The 21,016-nt window shown below is 54.6% G+C and overlaps 7 protein-coding genes across 10 annotated transcripts; all 7 read right to left on the bottom strand.

Moving 5' to 3' along the window:
- Window positions 1-486: 486 nt before the first annotated feature.
- IUM83_13039 (putative ATP-dependent DNA helicase) lies at window positions 487-8,792 on the bottom strand (the record flags this gene model as incomplete). 2 transcript variants are annotated; one of them, XM_067937696.1, is made up of 8 exons in its annotated part: window positions 487-1,154; window positions 6,882-6,933; window positions 7,000-7,172; window positions 7,247-7,342; window positions 7,419-7,452; window positions 7,528-7,608; window positions 7,695-8,405; window positions 8,487-8,792. In XM_067937696.1, the coding sequence occupies 8 exons, from the start codon at window positions 8,790-8,792 to the stop codon at window positions 487-489; spliced, it is 2,121 nt and encodes a 706-aa protein (XP_067795660.1). The 2 variants fall into 2 exon arrangements, with proteins under 2 accessions (XP_067795660.1, XP_067795661.1); XM_067937695.1 differs by lacking the exons at window positions 487-1,154; window positions 6,882-6,933; window positions 7,000-7,172; ... (1 more) ...; window positions 7,419-7,452; window positions 7,528-7,608 and having other exon boundaries at window positions 8,387-8,405; window positions 8,491-8,792.
- A 132-nt stretch (window positions 8,793-8,924) lies between these two features.
- On the bottom strand, window positions 8,925-9,842 carry IUM83_13038 (uncharacterized protein; the record flags this gene model as incomplete). The annotated part of the gene is made up of 1 exon (XM_067937694.1): window positions 8,925-9,842. One exon carries the CDS (start codon window positions 9,840-9,842, stop codon window positions 8,925-8,927), a length of 918 nt encoding a protein of 305 aa, XP_067795662.1.
- Window positions 9,843-10,412: 570 nt separating this feature from the next.
- Window positions 10,413-11,054, bottom strand: IUM83_13037 (uncharacterized protein; the record flags this gene model as incomplete). Its single annotated transcript, XM_067937693.1, has 1 exon — window positions 10,413-11,054. The coding sequence occupies one exon, from the start codon at window positions 11,052-11,054 to the stop codon at window positions 10,413-10,415; it is 642 nt and encodes a 213-aa protein (XP_067795667.1).
- Window positions 11,055-11,286: 232 nt separating this feature from the next.
- On the bottom strand, window positions 11,287-11,997 carry IUM83_13036 (uncharacterized protein; the record flags this gene model as incomplete). The annotated part of the gene is made up of 1 exon (XM_067937692.1): window positions 11,287-11,997. The coding sequence occupies one exon, from the start codon at window positions 11,995-11,997 to the stop codon at window positions 11,287-11,289; it is 711 nt and encodes a 236-aa protein (XP_067795668.1).
- A 1,066-nt stretch (window positions 11,998-13,063) lies between these two features.
- On the bottom strand, window positions 13,064-16,316 carry IUM83_13035 (uncharacterized protein; the record flags this gene model as incomplete). 2 transcript variants are annotated; one of them, XM_067937690.1, is made up of 2 exons in its annotated part: window positions 13,064-13,463; window positions 15,211-16,316. In XM_067937690.1, 2 exons carry the CDS (start codon window positions 16,314-16,316, stop codon window positions 13,064-13,066), a joined length of 1,506 nt encoding a protein of 501 aa, XP_067795670.1. The 2 variants fall into 2 exon arrangements, with proteins under 2 accessions (XP_067795670.1, XP_067795669.1); XM_067937691.1 differs by lacking the exon at window positions 15,211-16,316 and having other exon boundaries at window positions 13,064-13,393.
- A 633-nt stretch (window positions 16,317-16,949) lies between these two features.
- Window positions 16,950-18,509, bottom strand: IUM83_13034 (uncharacterized protein; the record flags this gene model as incomplete). The annotated part of the gene is made up of 3 exons (XM_067937689.1): window positions 16,950-17,152; window positions 17,222-17,475; window positions 17,548-18,509. 3 exons carry the CDS (start codon window positions 18,507-18,509, stop codon window positions 16,950-16,952), a joined length of 1,419 nt encoding a protein of 472 aa, XP_067795671.1.
- A 656-nt stretch (window positions 18,510-19,165) lies between these two features.
- Window positions 19,166-20,566, bottom strand: IUM83_13033 (uncharacterized protein; the record flags this gene model as incomplete). Of its 2 annotated transcripts, XM_067937687.1 has the most annotated exons (2): window positions 19,441-19,454; window positions 19,528-20,566. In XM_067937687.1, the coding sequence occupies 2 exons, from the start codon at window positions 20,564-20,566 to the stop codon at window positions 19,441-19,443; spliced, it is 1,053 nt and encodes a 350-aa protein (XP_067795663.1). The 2 variants fall into 2 exon arrangements, with proteins under 2 accessions (XP_067795664.1, XP_067795663.1); XM_067937688.1 differs by having other exon boundaries at window positions 19,166-20,566.
- Window positions 20,567-21,016: the final 450 nt, after the last annotated feature.

Raw genomic sequence — 21,016 nt, 5'->3', positions numbered from 1 at the left:
TGTGCATGGGTTCAGCCCTCACTAGGGAAGATCTTGCAAAGCAATTCAGCGGCCAGTTGGAGACTGAATGAAGATCACGCACAACGACCATCACATTGGTATTGGATCAGAAACAACGTAAGCCGACACCAAACTCAGACCCCCCCCCCTCCCAACCAACCAAGGTAGTAAATCTCACGAGACAGAATAAATCATAAAGGCGCGTTCCGGCAACTGTGCTGTTGTAACTCGATGAATTCGGCTCACCAGAGCCCACATAATTTGACGTTAATTGTGGGCTAGAATCGCAAATATGTAGGTTCAAAAACGCTAGTGTGCCTTCCAGCTCACTGTCTTTAGCTTGCAACTTATTAGCTCAGCCTGCCATATACGGCTATGCTCAGTAACTTTGCAATTGACTAGTAAATCAGCGATGCAAGCGCAATCTATTTCTTGACGTAGACCTCCAATATTTGCGGTGTTCATACCAAATCCTATTGAGTGCGGTTAAGCCGCATTCTTGATGTATATGTCGTTGAACGCCTTGAGATACTTCCTCCAGTTCACCCTGTCGGCCTCGCTAATCTTCGCGCCCCCCTTAAGAAGCTGGTAGACGTCTCGAGGATCCTTGCGTTCACGCAGCCAAGTGCCAAACTGACCCGCCCGAAGTCGATCGGCAGTGGCCTGCGTGAGGTCATCGGTGCTCTTCATTCCCGCATTCACTATCTTGGTCAGCTCGCTGTCGGTGAAGTGCTTCAGGAGAGTCCCAACGCCATAAATGTCCTTGCTGCCCGTTTGCTTGCTAGCTAGCTGACTGTATCTGACATACGTTGGCAACGCGTCCCTACGAAACAAGTTCGTCCCCCCCTCCATAATTTTTAAAGCGGAGAATGCTTCATCCGTTGATCCCTGAGCTTTCAGTAATTTCACGAGCGGAGTTGGCAGCCCCTTGGCCTCCTTCGCCAATGTCTGGAGCTGCTGGCTCTCCTTCGCGATGACTCCCGGGACTACCTTCGACACCGACTTTGGCTTAACCAGATTCTTGAGCTTATTGACGAAGTCGAAAGTCGCTCTCTCTTCGCTGTCTTCTGTTAACTTCTCGGTCCTGAGAAATCTTCCCGCTCCCAAGACGCTGGGTCCACCCGGTAGCACGCGGTTGGTCGCTATCTTCGATACTGTAGCCGACGAGGTGGCATCCGAACACGCAGTTAGAGCGGTCGCAGCAAATATCGCGACTAAAATGGCTCGCATGGTTGCTCGCGATATGTTAAGTCGTACTCCGGGAACGAAATGGAAAGTGAGGTCTACAGCAGGGCCTCTCAACGTTTCGTTCGGACGTTTACGACCAAATCGAGATCGTCATGTGTTCCGCCTAGCGATGCATGAACAGGTGCTTTCAGTCGGAATCGGTTTACCCTGTTCACAGGGCTTACAGGGCTTACGACTCAATTGATTTTCGCAGAAGACTGGACGTGAACTCCGTTTTTGTCAACATTTCCTATCCGGAGATTTGAGAATTCCATGCTTTCTCCTTTCTTAGGCGTAATCCCCAAACGATCGACAACATGCATACACTATGTACATACGTATACAGTGCATGTAATAGTGAAACAACCGCTGACGTTTTAATTTTTACGAGTACTAGTATATAATAATAGGGAGGGGTCAAATCTTGCAAAGAACGTGCTTTAAAATCTTGGCTATTTTCTCACTGTTTACCAAATGTATGCTCTGGGGGTGGCTTGTTTTAAGCTTATTTCGAAGTGAGCAAGATCGCCGAGACCTTCCGCGGGGCCCACCTGGACAGCATGCGGCGGCGCCCCCTTCATGCATGTGTGCTCGATCGGCACCATCTCGAGACACTTGTGCAGCTCGGCGAGCCGTCAGCGAGACGCATGAGTAGCTCCAGTGGTGCTTCCTGTCTTGCGCTGACGTGCGGTATTTGGAAGAAGAATATCGAACGCGCGCACGGTGGCGCAAGTGAGTATTGCGCCTGCTACTCTGGTTCGGTCATGTGTGAGGAAGCATCGACTCTCCTTTCGTTTTGATGTTAGACTCACATAGTAAAACTGATTCGGTTTTTTTTCTGCGTCAGACACATACAAATTCGTGATTTCTGCTCAGTTTTTGCGTAATTTTCTGCTTACAAATCCGGGCACTGTGCTTACTTTCGGTGGTTCGACTCCCCCTAGATGTATACTGTACTTGTATGATAGAAGCCTTGTTCATGAGGGTCATTTCATTGCGTTTTTGAGGTTGCACCCCCAGACGAAAAACGAACACGGAGTTGTGGCAATGGGTTCGCTCGCTGGAATTTTCGTCACTCGTCACTTCGCCAATACCGCGCCGATTTGCTGCGGCAACGCTACTAGCAACTACTCACTGTCGCTGTCACTTTGTAGAGAAGTAGCCCTGCTAAATGGTATCAACAGAGTGCAATGTACACGCAAAATTCGAATTCTCTGAAGTCCCACTTATAATCATCTATTAGGCCGACTCCAATTCCCATGCGACCTCAAAAATGGGATCGTATTCTACTGGCCATGAAAATGCAATCTTACCTGGCATCGTGTTCGTAGCGAAAGTTGTATTAACATATTTGTTGCAAATTGGTGGGATGATGATCAGTCGACTTTTGCAAGACTGGGAAAAGAATTGCAAATCACCACTTTCTGTAGCCTAGAATTAAAATTTGTGTGTCGCCACACAGCCTTGAATTAGCTGTCTTACGGACAGCAGTCCGGCTGGGAAATTTATCAACTTAATTTGGAAATGTATTCCCCCTCGCCCCTCGATCGTCATAAGGAATACTGAATAACAAAATATGACGTTTCTGGGTGCTTCACCACGGAAAAAGTCCATTCGGTAAAGGACCTTTGGAGGAGTGAAGATGGGCATACCCCAATTGCTCGTCCAGTTTCTCTTGTAATATTACGGGGCAGCTTACGGGACGGCTTACGGGACGAAGTTTACGGGACTAGGTAGGTCGATACAAACGGCTCAAAATCCAAATTAGGCATGCAGGAGGTATACTTTATTCAAGTGAATTGTCTTGGTTACGTGCATTCCTAGCGACGAGTTCAGCTAGATCGAGCAAACTGAAGTACTGCAGCGACTGGAGTTGGCCTTCCATTGAAGAGTTGGTTAGAGCTGTTCTCTGCGGGTTCTTGACTTGCTTCAAGACGCTGAACTCACTCTCAACTGAGTGAGTGCCGGGCGATATCGCCGCCATTCCAGCGACAAATGCGAACAGGAAACTGTAATTGCCCTCGCAGTCCACATCAGACCACGCATCAAGAAACGCCTCTATTGCTCGGTTCATCCCATCAATTAGAGCTTGTAGTGCAGACACTTCCAGTACATCACAGAACTGTAGCGAGGAAAACGATGCTCCGCGTACATTACTCTTGATTCGTTCTTTGTCAATGGCTGGGACGGTGTCGTCGATCCCGTCTGATTCATATTTGAGCTGTAGTGCAGTTACTAGGTTGGAGAGTGCAGAATATTGGCCCCGCGTGGTAATGTTCTCGTACTACATGGAGCGGAAACAATGACGAAAATGCTGGGTCATATCCGCCACTGTAAACAAACACAACCACCACGATTCAGACGAGTGAGGACGCTTCTTGTCGGTTTGCATCTTTAGCAAGGATTCGTAGTGCTCGCTCAAAAACTGACAGGAGTCGTGGATCGATTCCCACCGTGATGTAGTAGATTTGAGTCCTGGTAACTGGTATCTCAGAGCTGAGGCAGGCCAACCAGATCGTCTAGTCCGTCTAAAAATGCGCCAACAGAAAGATTGAGCTGGCGGCTGCCGCACCAATTTATCGATATACCCGTGCCTACTTCTCACTCACAAGCCTGCCGAATCCGAACAGCAAATTCCTGTCGGCAATCTATCATTGTGGCTGCGCCATCACTTGTGATCCCAATGAGCTTGCACAACAGCGACTTTCCCCCAATGTTTTCCATCGTATCTAGTGCTAGGTCAGCGTAATTCGACGCAGTATGTGCACAATTCCCCGTAGGAATTGCTTTGGGGATCCACTTTTGTCGCTGCTCCAGAGGGGTGATATTAGTTCGCACAAGGGCAGTGTTTTTAAAAAGAAGAAGAATGAAGTTGATTAACTGGGAGATAGACTTGTCGTAGTGCTGGCTAAACGAAAGCTCAATCAAACCTAAGGCTGATGTATCGACACACGAGTTAAATTATCAACAGGTTCAGCGAAGCCCAGGCGGCGCAAAACTGTCCTGATCTCGTCACTATCAAGATTGAACTCGGTTGATCGGCGATAGATGTGTAAGTAGTGTTGCTGAAACGAGCAGCTCAAACGGGGAATTGGATTGATCGCACGCATAACGTGGAACTACATGTAGATATCGTTCCGGAGACGTCATAGAGCGTGGAATACAATGGCTGTGTGGATGCGCCATAAAATGAGAAAAACCTCACGAAGATAGCGCTAGTCGTCATGCGGATTGCGGTCGGACGGGAAGATCAACAGCCTCCACCCTAGGGAGCATTGAAAAGCTGGAGCCCATGTCTTCTGTCATAACCCCTAGACGGGGTCACACTCGAAGAAGCAATGCGTCGCAGTGTCGATAGCCCGGAAGGGCAGTGTTGACACAGCGATTTGCACCGGTGATTTTAGTCTGTGGTGCGGTCTGTTGGTTCATGAACACCCTTCTTAGACCCTCGCCTTGAACCTTTTGCCTTCACCATTCGTGCTACGAGGTGTAGAGCGCCGAAAGGTGGAATGAACAGGCAGGGACGCGAATAGGCTGCAAACTGGGGTGGTTTCAGGCATCTCCTGAATTAGATATTTTGCTCTTTCTCTTCACACACAGGCCTAATTTTACCTCAAATAGGCATTCTGGAAAAGTCTGACTAGGTAGTTCGATACAAACGGCTCAAAATCCAAATTAGGCATGCAGGAGGTATATTTTATTCAAGTGAATTGTCTTGGTTACGTGCATTCCTAGCGACGCGTTTGGCTAGATCGAGCAAACTGAAATACTGTAGCGACTGGAATTAGCCTTCCATTGAAGAGTTGGTTAGAGCTGTTCTCTGCGGGTTCTTGACTTGCTTCAAGACGCCGAACTCACTCAAAAAAATAGCGTCTACCGGCTCGACCTTCATGTCATCCGGTGCATACAGCAGCTACAGCTACCAGGCAGCTCATCCGAACGACCTAATCGCTCGCATGGTGGAGCTGAGCCGCGTGGCTGAGTCCACGAACAACACGACGCAGCATAATAGTATCTACCTCTCGCAGCATGTGCGGGCGAGGGGAGGACGTAGGCAGTAGCATATCATTTAGATATTAGCTGTAGCATGTCTGACTAAAGTAATATTGTGCATTGCAAATGTTTGTCGTTTTCACTTGGCGCTCTTCTCCAGTTATAATAAATCGAGGTCGATTTAATAAAACGGGGTAAATAAAAAGGGCAGATCGATCTATGTAGGCCGGTTAATAAATCGAGCTGCATCGCAGCTAGCGATCGATCTCCTTGTGGATTTGATTATAACGAGGTCGATCTAATGTAAAACGATCCTTGTTGCGTTTTTGAAAACGCAAATCGAGGTCGACCAAAATAGCTCATGCTAACGACTCCTTTTTATACCACGATTTGTGGAGCGGACGACCTCGATCTACGCCATAAAACAGGGCGACATTTTATCTGTTATTACTTCTCTGTCGGATAAATTAGGTTATTTGTGATCCACACATTGAGTATTATTGGTCAATCGACGATGGGTAGGGTAACATTTGGTTTTTGGCCAATCATATCATACACGAATAGAAAAACCTCGTGAAGTTTGAGGCATGATATTTATCTTACCTGAGCCTTTTACGAGCTGTAATTGGCTAAGAAGACTGACATGTGTAACGACTGATATTGTGGTGAATTATCGCCAAGTTAAACCCGAAATACAAAAAAAATTACAGCCGACAAATCCAATGTGGTGTACCCGCTTCGGTTCTAGCAGGATGCAAACAGCAAAATTCTGGCGTGAACGCCTGTCGATAAGCTTTACAAAAGGCCTCACTCGCTCAAGAAGTTTTGGCAAAAGCCAAGGCATTGCATATTTGATGAACTACCATACTTTCGTGAGACAGAGAAGTATAGTAATTCTGAAAATACGATCTATTACGAATACTTATTGGTAGTATAAAATACCGTAAAGGCATCTGCACCGGGGCGGGGGTGCGTAAAACTAAACGTAAAATACTCAAAATGAAAGCTGACAACGCTGCGAACGTGTGAAAGCCGCGATAGCTCTGCACTGGTGGTCGGATAGGCAAGTGAGTAAAACTTAAAGCTCCCTCTGCTCGCTATCAATCATGCTGCAAGGGTCTGCTGCAGCGGCAGCGTCGAGCCTAGATGCAGAGGCACAGGTTGAGGCAGAAACAGGGGTTGACGGAGTAGGTGAAGCCGCGGATGCAACTTGAGCAAGAGTAACCGGTGGCGAAGCAGGTGGTGACAACATGACGAGTGTGCTTCGCAAAGAGAGGTAATTTGAGTGAGTGAGGTGGAAAGCCAAAATGCGCGCGCTGAACGTTGTCCAACGAATTACTCAAAGCCCCTCTGTCACAGAGGGGGCTAAAGAACATTTGCAAGCTTGCTCAAATCCGTGGCTAGTGTAAATTTTTGAGCAAATCTCACGCATTTTACTCATGCCAGTGCAGTTCCAAAAACTAACCTCATCCTCATATTTTTGGGTAAATTTACGTTTACGCCGCCGTAAGCGATCGACTCGAACGATGAGAAACAGACCGAAAACATTCTTCAAACTGTATGTGTACCAGTGTGGCGATTGCGTGCACCACTGCTTTGAACCTGCACTCAATCGAATCGGAACAATCGGAAGTATCTCTCGGCTTTGGCTGGGCCAATACCTCGCATGCTTGCCATCTCTTCTTCTGATGCCGGCTCTGCTTCAAGCACATCCTGCACAGACAAAACAGGTGTTAATACTTTATGTACCGGTAAGTTGAGCACAAGACTTTGCCGTACCCTGATGAGTCGACGAGAGAGCGCTTCTCGTTTGAGAAGTTTCAGACGCTTGGATTCTGCCAGGATTTTTTGGTACTGGTACTCGATAGTGCCTTTGGGGATCGTATCTTCCTCCTCAACCTTCCTATCAGTGGTATTATTCTCCAGATCGCCCCGCCAGGACTCTGAAGCAGCTTCAAGTGGCACGCCGCAGTTACAGTTCCGAACACACCGAGACGCGTCGAAGCGGAAGCCGAAATGCGCGTACAGAATTTCTTTTCGGCAACCATTTGTCGTTTTGCAGAAGACAGCGACATCCTCCAGTTCGCCTCGAGAGCTACCGTTGGACGTCCCACCAGCTCCACTTCCATCAAAATCGAGCCGCTCCGTCGTCAGGGCGTCTGCTCGGCTTTTGTCCGCCTCTGAATACAGCAAAATACACACAGCAGGTTTTCCGTCCCGGCCACTTCGTCCCTATTGCAACAATCAGAGTTCGTTTTAGCCAGCCATAAGCATGTCCTACCGCTGCAACTTCATGTAATAACGCACAATTTGCTGCGAGTAAGCTGAAAGGGACAAGGGGATAGAATGGTGCACCACGAAGCGCACGTCCGAACGATCGATGCCCATCTCCATAAGCAGAAGCGGAAAGACTGCGTCAGGGGCTCATGATCCTCAAGTCAAACAATTTGAGAGATACACGCATAGCACCGTACCCCGAAGGCGCTGGTGGCGCAAATTATGGTTATCTGTCCCATCATCCACTGCTTGCGCACGAACTCGCGACGTTTACGCGGCAGTCCACCATGGTACACCCCCGCATGGCACCCGACACGGACGAAAGCCAGGCACGTGTCTTCCGCCTCCTTCCGCGTCATGCAGTAGACGATCGTCGTCTTGTTCCCGACTCTCTGTGCGATCCACTCCGCAGGCTTCGCCACCTTCCTCACCACTTCCATCCTCAGATTCTTGCGGTCCGTCACTTGCTGAATCAACGCCATCTGGCCATGTCGATCCTCCACTTTCACCAACGCTTCCGCAGGCACTTCGGGCAACAGCCTCACACGGAACAGCTCCGCCAACCGCTCAATGTCCTCGTCCGAGACAGACGCCGTCGCCAGCGTGATCGGCACTTCGCTTAAGTGCTGCGTCTTCCACTGGCTCAGCTGCAAATACGCGGGTCGGAACGTGTTCCCCCACTCCAGCACACAATGTGCTTCGTCCAGCACGATCCGTGCGAGTCGGTCTTCGTCCCTCGCGGCTCGCACCCAGTTTCTCATCTCCGTGTTCATCTGCAGAAACTCCGGCGTGGTGTACACGAGCCTCTGGCCGTCCAAAAGCTGCAGCAAGGGCACTGCCTTGTTCCTCTCGTCGCTGGAAACTTGGATTGCCTTGACTCCTTTGCGTTTCAACGCTGCAACTTGGTCCTACACGGCAAAAGCAATTGAAATATGTCGTCAACCGAGATATCCTACTTTCCGACAATTTATAGTTTTTAAGGTCCGTACGTGCATGAGCGCAATGAGCGGAGACACGACCAAAGTCGTTTGGCTTGCTGCAGTTACGAGGGCGGGCGCCTGGAAGGCCAAACTCTTGCCGGCGCCCGTGGGCAGGTGCAGGAAGACTGAGTACCCCAGTGTAGCCATGTTGACCGCTGTGGACTGCGCGTCCGTGACCGGTAGAGCGTCGGACGAGCCCAGCTCCAGCAGCTGCCGATACACCGCATCTAGAGCGTTCTCCCTAGAGGAGAAGGCGCGCGCAAGGGCGCCATGAAGCGGAGCGCGAGCACGGCGAAGACGCAGCAGAGCCCGCATGATGGGAACTGCGCAATGCACTTCTGTGGTTGGCTGAAAACGACACAACGTTGTATTTGATTGGTTTAGCGTGTAGCCATTTGAACGACAAGATGGCTACATTTGTGCGCATCAAGGGACGCACTCCAAGCTCTAGGCGCAGAGCTTGTGCTCGTCTTCAACTTCGCTCTCGTGCTCGTACTCGTGGTCATTCTCATCGTTCTGCTCTTTTTCGTGTCCGTCAGTGTAGTCGTCCGTCTGCTGCTCGGTTTGGTTCTCACCATACTCGTGTTCCGAGGATTCGGAGGATACTTCGCTCTGCGTGTCTCCGTAGTTCTCGTCGCTCTCGTCTTGGTGCCCGTCCTGTCCGTAGTCGTCCTTAGAGTCTTGGTTGTGCTCGCTGGAGCTACCTCCGTCGTAGTCGTCTTCTTCGACCGTCTGGATGACGGCGCAGGCGATGCGAGGGGTTTGAGAGCCGCACACGGCGTGCAGCACAATGCTCCACGTGGGGGAGCTCTCGGACGGCAGCGGAAAGTGCTCGTCCGTCCACTCGCCCGAGACAGCGGCGTACTCGCCGAGGTTGAACGCGCCGAACTTGCCGGACAGATCTCCCTTCTCGCACACCAGCGGGTCGGCCGCGTAGTTCGTCGGGTTACACGCGTAGGTCAGCGACTTGGCCTTGCAGTCCGGTTCGGCGATGTACTCGGACGCAGTGCCACACGCGCGCAACGGGTCGTAGTGGTTGTCCGTCGCGGCTTTCGAGCACTGCTTGAACGAGTCCGAAGTCAGCGTTGAGTTCCACTTGGTGTGGATGTGCCACTTGTAGCTGGTCACGTCCTCGGTGCAGTTGCCGTCGAAAGCTTTGATCGCAGCCTGGTCGACGCCGTAGAAGTCGAGTTTAGCTGTGATCGTGGCGGTGGAGGAGTCTTCGCCCGCGTACTCGACGTGGATGGAGCCGTCCACACCGGCAGCATTGGCGGCATCAAACTTGTAGATGAATGAGGGGTTGTGTGCAGCTGTACCAGCCAGGGCGGCGGCGAAAGCGAAGCAACCAGCAATGACACGGACCATCGGGGTGAGTGGAAGGTCTTAGGATGTCGGAGGCTAATCCGTGAATGACTTCGCACCGACCGCTAGAATGGTGAGCGATCTCGCACCTTGAAGCACGATGAGTTCAGGTGGCGTGTGCCGCTGGTAAGGCGTTAAACGCGTGCCGCTCACCTAGGTTTTAATCACGGTTTCATGCCGGAATCTCTGACGGAGTATGAAGCGAGCCGTTAGTACTTCATCTCGTTTTGGAGCGTTCCGGAAGGCTCTGCCCTTAAAGTTGGTGCACCCACCGCGAATGAGCCACTACGCCCACGGCGTCGACTTTCCTGGGGACCAAATAGTTGCGTGTGAAAAGTTCGTTGTTGCTTGCCTCCAGCGTCGAGCTTGGATAACATTTCCTCAAGCTCGCGGCGCCATGGCCGATATTCTAGTAAGTACTCGATGTCTTGCTGGAGGCTAGATCGCTACGAGTTGTTCATTCCAAGTTGATGTTTCATGTACGGACAGAAAAAAAAATGTGAAAGTGAAAAAGTGGCTGGTTATTAGCTGAAGGTACGTGTCGCTTTGACTACGTCGGCTGGTTCAAGTGCCTTAGGCTTTTTCTTCGACGGCGCAGGCGACACGGGTCGCATGGTTACCGCAGACGGCGTGCAGCACAATGCTCCAGCTCGGGCGGTTCTCGGTCGGCAGTGGCGCGTGTTTGTCGATCCACTGCCCAAACGCCTTCTGCTCGGCATTCAACACCAAGTTGCCAAACTTGCCGGACAAATCTCCCTTCTCACAAGAACGCGGGTCCATCGCGTAGTTTCTCGGGTTGCAGGCGTATTTCGCAGCCCGGGCCTGACACTCAGGCGTGTCAATGTGCTCAGAGTCGGGGCTGCATGCGAAAAGCGGGTCGTAGTGGTTGCCCGTAGCAGCCAGCGAGCATTCTCTGAAGGAGGACGATCGGTCACGGGAGCTCCAGCGAACGTGGATGTGCCACTTGTACTGGGTCACGGGCTCAACACACAGAGGATCGAAAGCCCGGATAGCGCTCTGGTTCACACGGGAGAAGTCGAGAGCAGCGGAGATGGCCGCGACCGGCGAATCCTCCCCGGCATACTTGAAGTGGATAGCACCTTCGACGCCAGCAGCCGAAGCAGCGTCGAAGCGGTACACGAATGCAGGCTGCGCTGCAACGACGATAGCGGCAACAGCGCAATACGCGGCGAAGACAACGAGCTTCAGGGTCATCGTTGCGGGGTTTCAGTTCAGGAGTTTGATGAGAATTGAGAAGTGAGCTGCTTTGGCCTTGCCGGTAGAGACTTGAAAAGAGCTTTCTGATGGAGTAGCGGCAGGCGAAAGCGCGGCGAAAGTCTAGCATAACTTTTCTAATCGGTTGCAAGGAAATCACTCTGTTGGAGAGAGGGTGAAGCATATATTTGAGAACGAAAACGTGTCGGTATAGCAATGACTACATGTACGCTTAGACGCCGCAGCCAGGGGCCGGGATCGGGGACTCCTGCTGGACAGGGGTGGACTGGTCTACCTGCTCGACCTTGGTCTTCTCCTCCACCGTTCGGTGGGCGCACGAGATGCGGGACTCCTGGCCGCACATGGCGTGCAGCACGATGCTCCAGGACTCGGTGTTCTCGGACGGCAGCGGGAAATGGTCGTCCGTCCACTGCTCCGACACGGTCGAGTCCTCGCCCAGCTTGAAGGCACCGAACTTGCCGGACAGGTCGCCCTTCTCGCAGACCAGCGGGTCGGCCGTGTAATTGGCCGGGTTGCACGCGTAGCTCTTGATCTTGGCCTCACACTCGGGCTCGGCGTTGTACTCGGACACGGGGCCGCAAGCGCGCAGCGGGTCGTAGTGGAGACCCGTGGCCGCCTTGGCGCATTGCTTGAACGAGTCTGAGGACAGCGTCGAGTTCCACTTGGTGTGGATGTGCCATTTCCAGCCCGTGACGACATCGCTGGTGCAGTTGTTGTCGAAGGCCACGATGTCCGACTGGTTGACGCGCGAGAAGTCGAGTTCAGCCGTGATGGTGGCAGTGGACGAGCTCTCGCCGGCGTACTTGATGTGGATGGAGCCGTCGACGCCGCCGGCGTTGGCTGCGTCGAACTTGTAGACGAACGACGGCTGGGCGGCGGCGACGGCCAGAGTCGCAGCGAAGACAGCAAGACAGCGGACCATTGTTCAGTAGTGAGCAGTTGGAGGCGAATATGGAAATGATCCCGACAATGCTAGGCCCGGTCAAGGCGTGCCAGGTGTACTGGAGGCAGCAACAAGAGGCTCTTGTTGCCCTTGACAAGAGCCGCTGCGGTTTTCCGAGGGTACTGATGGCGGACTGGCCATGCCGATGGGGCTCATGCCAGGCGAGGTGCCTCGCGCCAATTGCAGGCGAGCTGGCATGTCTCTGCGGTTCATCGGGCACATCTCGAGGCATTGACACCCGGTCGTGCTCTTCACTCCCGCGAGCGCTTCCTGTTTTTCAATCTCCGCTCGCGGATAACCAGTTAAACCAGTGCATAGACTCCAGGAAAACTTCAACAGATGCCTTCGCGCCCTGTTTGCGGACAGCAAGGCGCGTGCACTCGGCTTCAACGAGACCGATCTTTCGCCAGCATCGTAACCAAAAAGACGGAGTGTCGGGCTGGAGATGAAGCGGAGTGCTGGCCGACCACGACACGAAGATGACCTCGAGTTATCCTACCACTCAAAATCTTTGAGAACTGAAATTGTCACTGTGTTGTCCAAAGTCTGAGCTTTTCGGGTTAGTGGAGTCCATCAGAGCCAAAATGGTCGAGCTTGGACCGCTATCGCATTCAGCATGATACTGTAGCGGCAATGCAAGTTGCCGTGCGGATGCACATGTACGGATTCGCAACGAATTTCGCCAGGCCGCCTTCAGGCATTGTCGGGCCGGCAAATCGCGATGCGAAGGGTGTACCGTTCGAGTTGTCGACAGTTGCTAGACCTCGAGCAAGTCTCGAAGCCTCTGGACCATTCGTCTCCACTTCGATGAACGTGCTTCCGGCGTGAGTTGCTCCTGTGGCTGCTGTGGAGCTGTTGTGGACGTTGGATGTTATGCGTTCCAGAGCAATATAAGAGCAAAGTTGTGGGGCAGTGGTTGGGGCGACACTGCACACTAACAATAACGAATTGCAGGGGCTGCCACTCACGACGTGATACGTGATTTTATCAAATTGGGTCATCTTATACTGCACTACGTAAAGCGAACAAATATGTGTAGTTTCGGCTATTTGACCTTGACACTGTAGCCACCGGCAGTAAATTGCGCAGGAGAACTCTGACCAGGACTAGATTGGTCCACCTGTTCAGCAAAATCTCCACTCCTGGTACCAAGAGAGCACGAGATTCGAGGGGGTTCCTTGCCGCAGACAGCGTGCAGCACAATGCTCCATGTGTTGATGTTCTCTGAAGGAAGTGGGTAGTGCTCGTCCGTCCACTCCTCGGACACGGAATAACCCTTGCCAAGCTTGAACACGCCGAACTTGTCGGACAGATCTCCCTTCTGGCACACCAGCGGGTCGGCCGCGTAGTTCGTCGGGTTACACGCGTAGGTCAGCGATATACTCGGACGCAGCGCCACACGCGCGCAACGGGTCGTAGTGGTTGTCCGTAGCAGACTTCGAGCACTACTTGAACGAGCCCGAAGTCAGCATTGAGCTCCACTTGGTGTGAATGCGTCACTTCCAGCTCGTGACGTCTTCGGTGGAGTTGCCGTCGAAAGCTTTGAGGTCGACACCAGAGAAGTCGAGTTTAGCTGTGATCGTGGCGGTGCAGGAATCCTCGCCCGCGTACTAGACTTGGATGGGACCGTCGACACCTCCAGCCGTAGCTACGTCGAATTTGTAGACGTACGACGGCTAAACAGCGATAACTGCGAAAGTCGTCGCGAAAGCGCAGGTGATGAAGCGCAACATGCTGGAACCGCAAGTGAAAAAAAAAGCTTAGTCTATCGAGTTCCAATCTGCAAATGCGGCCAGACCGATCCGGGCGGAGTTTGTCTCGCTAAAGGGCTGACTTTCTTGGGTGAATCTCTTCTGTGCAGTTCGTACCCGAGTTGCACGATTAATCTCTGTGATCAACGTTAATCACGTGTAGACCCTGCAAAGATCTTCAAGAAATGCCAATCGGGGCGAGGTTTTGGGTGGATTGTGTCGCAGAGTCAAAGCTGTAGAAGTTCGAGGGGCTTCTGAGCTCCACCGATTTTCCCCACCATCATGACCAGCCGGACAAAATGGCATCAGCTCTCCACAAAGCGTGCTCTTCGTAAAGTCCCGTGCAGTTGTCTACCAACGACCAGCTCGGACCTGGCTTTTCAAAACGGCTCCATTGCGCTGTGTGGCGTTGTACGTGTGCTCGGCCTTCATGTTTAGCTCCATCATCTGCGTCACCAAGTCTATTTGTCTTGACTTACCAGCAGGCATCGGAATCGAGAGAGATCGTTGATCACCACGCACGGAACGTGAAAATTGAACTGAGTTCGCCATCGCAGCAAGGGAATTGGTTGAGCTTGAGTCGCTGGACGAACTGCTGTACGGGTTGACTAGTCCGCGTACAGGAGGGTCGAGTGTAGTTCTGGCGAGCTGTCGCTGATAGTTTGCACAGTAAGCGACGAGCGTATTATCGTGGCTTGTGATCTGATAGTTGTTCTGAACGACAAGCTGATCTGCACTTCGATGGGTCTGCTTTTGTCGTCGTCGATGTTCTTGCAACTCCAACTGCTGGCAGTGCTGAAGGCGGTGTTGGCGAGCAATTTCTTGGCTCTGATGCTGTTCTTGCTCATGGAGTTGGCTTGGGTCTTGTGGCGTCAAGTAGATCCCTCGGCGGTGGGCTCTACCGGAATTCAAGCTATCTGAAGAAGCACTTGAATTGCTTGAGGATGTGCCGCTGCGTCCTCGCGACTTGGAAGTGGAAGTCGATAGAGGTGGAGCTGTTGGCGGCCGTGGCGCTCGCTTTAGTATTGAGAATGGTCTTGGTCCGCCTCGATTTGTGCCCTCTTCTGGCTGCTGTGAATTCACCGGATCGATTGTTGCGGATTGGAGCTTCTTGCGGTGCGAAGTTGGCTGCCGTAGTTGATGATGGCGAGATCGATTGACACCTTCTTCATCTAGCTCCGCAAAAGTATATACAGCGCCATGTCGACACGAGATTCCTGAAGCACTGGGCACATCGGAATGGCCCCCGATGGACAAAGACCTGCTCTCGTAGGAACGGGAATACCGTCGACCGCACATACTTCCACTTCTTAGACCCCCAGCCTTGTCAGGTCCTTGGTTCCTGTCCACTTGCAGCGAGACGGACAAGTGCATCGTCGGTGCAGCGAAACCCGCTCTAGCGGCCAAGGCGCAAGTCTTGCAAGTTTGCGCTCGCTGGAACTTCCCCAGGAGACCGTCACGCACGAACATCTTCTTGTCATTGCGGCACTTGGAGCACACAAGCTGCCCGCATACGTCGCACTCTGCGAGCAGGGAGCCACTGAAGAAGCGCTTCGATCGATGGCACAAGGAGCACTCCGTACTGTGGTGGCTCGACGATGCCTGCAATATATCGATGCTTTCCCGGCGCCGACGAACCATCAGCGTCAGTCTACGAGTCTCCGCGCACTGCTGAAGTCGTGAGATACTGAAGATATCTCCACCACCGGCGCCGCTCGCGCCTCCAACGCCTACGCCACCTACGTTTAGTACTCCAGCCAGATCCAGGTTCCCCAGCATGTAGATCTCCATAACCCCTTCGCTCTTCTGGCGGAAAATGTATCGCACCGACTGCAACGCCCGTGACGAGTTACGGCTGTGGAGATCAGGGAACCCTGGGACATCCACCGAGTGCTCGATGTGGAAGCCCAGACGTTCGCCACTGCTCGACTGCGTGTAGCCCGTGTACTCCAAGTAGACCAAATCCCGGTGGCACATGAGCTTGGCGCTCGACGCCGCGCTGCGCTTGACAACGAACTTGTATCCCAGAAAGCGACAGCCAGTCTCGTCGTCGCCTTCGTCGCTCTCCAAAGTCTGCAGCACGCCGCAGTCAGCGATGCCGTCGCACATCGCGCCAGCGAACAGCGCCAGCCCTGCCTGCGTGTGGGCCCCGCCCAGAGCGTACATGATGTTCTCCACTTTGCCCACTGCTCGACCGCTTACAAGCACTGCATTGGGCGACAGTGCTGCGAAGGCCAAGTCATTGGCGACATCACTGTCAGCTCCCAGTGCATAGGCCAAGTCGGTGCTGGTCCTGCCGCACTGCCGCTCCCTGTAGACCGTCACCTCGTCGTCGTGCTGTCCGTTTTGAGCTGCTTGCGTCTTCGATAGCGCCTTCCACTGCGTTGCATCCACCGCTCCGTTCCTGGTGTACGAGAGCTGCTCGAACTCGCAGACCGTGTGCTCCAGCAGGCGCTGCACCGTGAGTTTGGCAGCTTGGCGGGTATCTCGGCGATCCGTCAGCGTTGGCAGCATTGCTCTCGGCAGAGGGAAGTCTGCGGGCGCCATGGTTGTCTGGCTTCGCGCGGATTGAGCTGTGGCGATGCAGACTCACGCACGACACCGGGTCGGACGTGGGCTGAGCGGCAAAGGAAGGTAGACCGCGCACAGAAGTGGGCGTGGGTGGTGGAGGTGCTCGCATTCGGGCACGGTGGAGACGGTCGAGACCTCTGTAATGCTGTATAGTGGCGCGCTGCTAGCGGAGACCGTCAGAGGTGTAACACTGCTGGTGTTGCAGTCTGGTGCAACGGTGGGAAGCAGCGGGATTTAGGGTGGGTGATCTCAAAACACGGTACTTTTACATAGTGAGGTTAAGAAATCAGCCGTTACGTAGAGTGCCTGATTTTATACAGAAATGCGAAGTTACACCTGATTTTGAGGTTTTAGGTATCCGATAGTTGAACTGAGTGTAGAGAACTGCGTTGGGACGTCGACGACAAGTTGCTGGCCCCGATACATGTAGGCAGACACTTGCTGGCGCGGCAAATGGCGCCGTCGCGCTTGAAAGCTTTGGGCTCTTTGACGCTCTTCATCGAAGAGCTGTATCCGACGAGATTTCGGTCTCAAGTTGAAGACGTTATCCAGAGAATGATAGAAGAACGAGTTCAAATTAGTTAATAGGCTTCAGTCATGGTACATGCCTCAGCCGGATCGAATACGGCTAAGTCGAGGTGGCCCTGTCGGCACGGGAGGCGGCTTTGAGCGCGAGCGGCGAACGGGCTTCCGCTCTTCGATCGTGATCGAGGCTTCTCTCGGCGTCAACCGGATCAACCCGGTGCCGCGAGGCGTGGTGACCCACGTTTGTCTTGCGGAGGCGCACGGCTCGGGGCTCGACGCTAGCGTCTCTGGTGTCGATAGGGTCCGGTCCTCTTTGCAATACGAAGTATGTCGCTGTCTACGATCGACAGACGAACCGCGTACTGCTGTATTCATTGCTCCTGTGCTGCGGCCTCGGCGTTTGGTCTTGGGGGATCGATAGGCGAGAGTCTCTCGCCCAAAGCGAGAGCTTCTGGCGCGCCCGCGCCGCTGAGACTTCAGGACGTCGAAGAAGCTCGTGTTGGCATTCAGGATGCAGCCAGTGCACACAGGCACCATGATCAGCCGGCCTAGCAGTCCGTCGCTGCTGCTCACGAACACTTGCTTGGACGATCGACACCTCGTGCAGGCACTGCGACCGCAAACCAAGCACTCAACCACATTGACAGCTGCCAAACCGCCGTCTTTGCCGACCCGTTCGCACCTACTACACGTGTTGGGGTCGTTAACAGGGGACGAGTCCGAGTCCGGGCTGCCTCCCCAGCGACGCTCCTGCTTTTTACGCCATAGGAAGTCACGAGCCATTTGCGTCAGACGCTTGGTCTCCGAGCAGTCCAGCAGCCTCGTCATGTTGAACACGGTCTCCACCGCGTAGCGGAGCGAGATCGGCTTGACGACGAGGCCCTTGATGTCGATGTTGCCCAGCATAAACACCTCCACAATGCCTTCTTCGCGCTGTCGGTACAGGAACCGCGTCGACATCAGCGCCGGGATGGAGTTGCGGCTGCGGAGGTCGGGGAACTGCGGCAAATGCACCGAGTGCATGATGTGGTACCCGAGTTTCTCGCCTGTGCGGGTGCGCGTGAAGCCGCTGTCTTCAAGGTAGACGCAGTGGCGGCGCTTGCACAGCCGCGGGTCCCCCACTGCCTGGCTCACATAGTACTTGAGCCCGAGGAAGTGGAAGGGGTCTTCGTCCGTGGGCGGCTCCATGGTGTGCAGGATGCCGCAGTCCGACGACGCGCCGTGCAGGTACCTGATCACGAGCGCCAGCTCTTCCTGGGACTTGGTCACCAGCGTGCTCACCGCGTTCTCCACGAAGCCGTGGCGAACTCCCGTGAGCATCATGGTGGCTGGCGTGATGGCTGCTGGAGTCACGGAGAAGAGCGGAGACCTTGCAGCACAGCGGTGGAGCGAGTCGCCCAGTGACTCGCTCACTCGACCGGCCTGTCGCTCTCGGTACACGGTCAACTCTTCTCGGGTCGCCTGCGTCTTCCAGAACTTGGTGTCAACCTCGCCCAGTCGGTCGTACGCGAAGTGCTCGAACGCGCGCACCGTGTGCGCCAGCAAACGCGCGCTGAAGTCCTTGCAGGACGCGTAGTCGCGCTGGCTCACGACCAGGTCCGGCAGCATGTCCCGGGGCAGCGGGAATTCTCGATCCCGAGCCATGGCTGAAGGAAGTACTGTACTTGCTGCTGCAGCTTGACAGCCGACGCACAAGTTGTGAAGTGCTCGGGAATGGCTCACTCAGTCACGCCCCGGCGCAATCGGCCAAATCTCTCGCCTGAGCGGTGTCGTGACTGATGACACCTCCGGTCTGGTCCGAACAGTTCGCTCGGCTGGGTTAGAGACATACAGAGACCTGCGTGTGGCCCCGGCGAGTCCAGCTTGGCACGCGACCTCGAGTCGTTGAAGTCGCAGCGGACACTTTGGTGACAAGTTGACACACTCGACGCACGCAGTTTCGGTGCGAGTCGATGGCTATCGTTGAGCGTCTGCCCCAAAGCACGCAGAGCGAGACCGTTGCCAGCCACCTCGGAAGCTTTGGCTCGCTCTCACGCGGGTTGTGGATTTCGAGTCGGGGTGGTGAAGGATGCAGTGCTTCCTGACAGGAAGTTCCTGTTCCTGTTGGCTGTACCTCCGAGTCGGAGTCCGACTGCCTCGCGTTGTGGAGACCGCGAGAAATCGTGTTTGGTGGTCTATCACAGCACTACTGCACAAGCTCTCTCGCACATATAGCTCCATTCATCACTTGGTTACATTGATAACGCACGCTCACTACTGCAGGTGCTTGCTTTGCTGGTCTTGGTGGTCATACGCCTGCTTCATCGGCGTCCGGATCGCTCTGCCTCCGTCTGCCTGCTCGGGGGCTCAGCCGAGTTGTCTCGCTCTCTCGCCGAGCTGAAGTAGCGCATCAAATCGCTGGAAGAGCTGGAGCCTCCATCTCGCCGCAGTCTGCTGCTGCTCGAGCTCGAGATGCTGAGCGAGTCCTCGCGGTCGTACCGATCCGAGAGATGCATGGGCTGGAACGCCATCTCCTCGCCCGAGCTGCTCTTCTGCTGGGCCCGGTACTGCTGCTCGTAGTAGCTGATGTTGGCCGTCATGATGCACACGCTGCACACGGGTACCTTGACGAGCTTGCCCAGCAGCCCGTCGTTGCTGGTCACGAAGATCTGCTTGTTGGCACGGCAGCGTGAGCAGGCCACGTGCCCGCAGACCAGACACGGCACGAGCCGCACGCCTCCGAAGCCGCTCTTGCGCTCGCGCCGACATACGGAGCAGCTCGAGTTGTTGACCAGCGACGTCTGGCGCGCGGGTCTCCTGCCAATGCGCTCGTCCTTCTTGCGCTTCTGGAACTCGCACGCCATCTGAGTGAGGCGCTTGGTCTCGGAGCAGTCGAGCATCCGCGTCATGCCGAAGGTCACGTCCTCGACGACCATGGTGGCCATGGGCTTGATGAGCCAGCCGGACACGTCGATGCTGCCCAGCATGAAGATCTCGACCAGGCCCTCGCTCTTCTGGCGGTAGATGAAGCGCATCGACGTCATCGCGCAGACCGAGTTGTGACTCGACAGGTCGGGGAACTGCGGCAGCGCCACCGACTGCATCAGGTGGTAGCCCAGCACCTCGCCCGTCCGCGAACGCGTGAGCCCCGTGTACTCGAGGTAGATGCTGTGTCGCCGCTTGATGAGCCGCGCGTCGGTCAGCGACTCAGTCACGAAGAACTTGTAGCCGAGGAAGTGGAAGGGCTTGGTCGGGCCCGGGCTCTCCATGGTGTGCAGCACGGCGCAGTCCGCCACGTCGCCGTGCAGGAACTTGACCACCAGCGCCAGCTCGTCCTGCGACAGCGTGACCAGCGTGCTCATGGCGTTCTCCACGTAGCCCTGCCGTGTGCCAACCAGCAGCAGCGTCGGCGGGATCAGCGTCGCTGCTGTGGGCGAGAAGATCTCCTGCTTCTCGACGAGGCGGTGCAGCGAGTCGGCCAGCATCATGCCCATGGAGCCGCCGTCCCGCTCGCGGTACAGAGTGATGTCATTCCTGGTGGACTTGGCCTTCCACCGGCGGCGCGCCACCACGCCGGACTCGTCGTACGCGTAGCGCTCGAACTCGTGCACGGTGTGGGCCAACAGCTTGGTGGCCAAGTCCTTACAATCCTGGTGCACCTCGGGCGAGGGCGTGAAGTCCGGGAGGTCGCGGCGTGACAAAGGGAAGTCACGGCGCCCCATTTCGTCGATAAAAGCCAGCGACCAACTCGTCGGTTTGTCAGACAACACTGGCCCGAGCTACAAGCAGGAAATGGTCGAGTGAACGAGCGTCCATGATCACCAGTGCTGGACAAAGCGACTTGCGCGTCCAGGCCCGCGCTTGCTTCTGGCGTGGCGGCCAACGCCGCGACGCACTGTTGGTTAGATCATCTGCAGCGAACAAAGGCGCGCTGCACCGCCGGCGGACACAGTAGAGGCGCCAAAGCTTGACCTGCAAGCAATGCGCGGCCGAGGCAGACAAGTCGGCGCGCTGGGTGAACATTGATGGTCTCCGTTGCGCTCGTTGAGGCCTCGCGAGGCTCCAGAGGGAACGAAGTGATAGCCTGGCATCCACTAGACACCCGCCACCTGCGCCTTGCGATCGCGCGCGTCGGCCAGACGCTGGCCAGCAATGAGCAGCACTGTCTGCTT

This window comes from Phytophthora cinnamomi (genome assembly GCF_018691715.1).
Source record: "Phytophthora cinnamomi strain GKB4 chromosome Unknown Contig19, whole genome shotgun sequence".
In the NCBI taxonomy this organism is placed as follows: Eukaryota; Oomycota; class Peronosporomycetes; order Peronosporales; family Peronosporaceae; genus Phytophthora; species Phytophthora cinnamomi.
The sequence above is the reverse complement of the archived record's forward strand: the minus strand, read 5'-3'. Positions and strand labels throughout refer to the sequence as shown.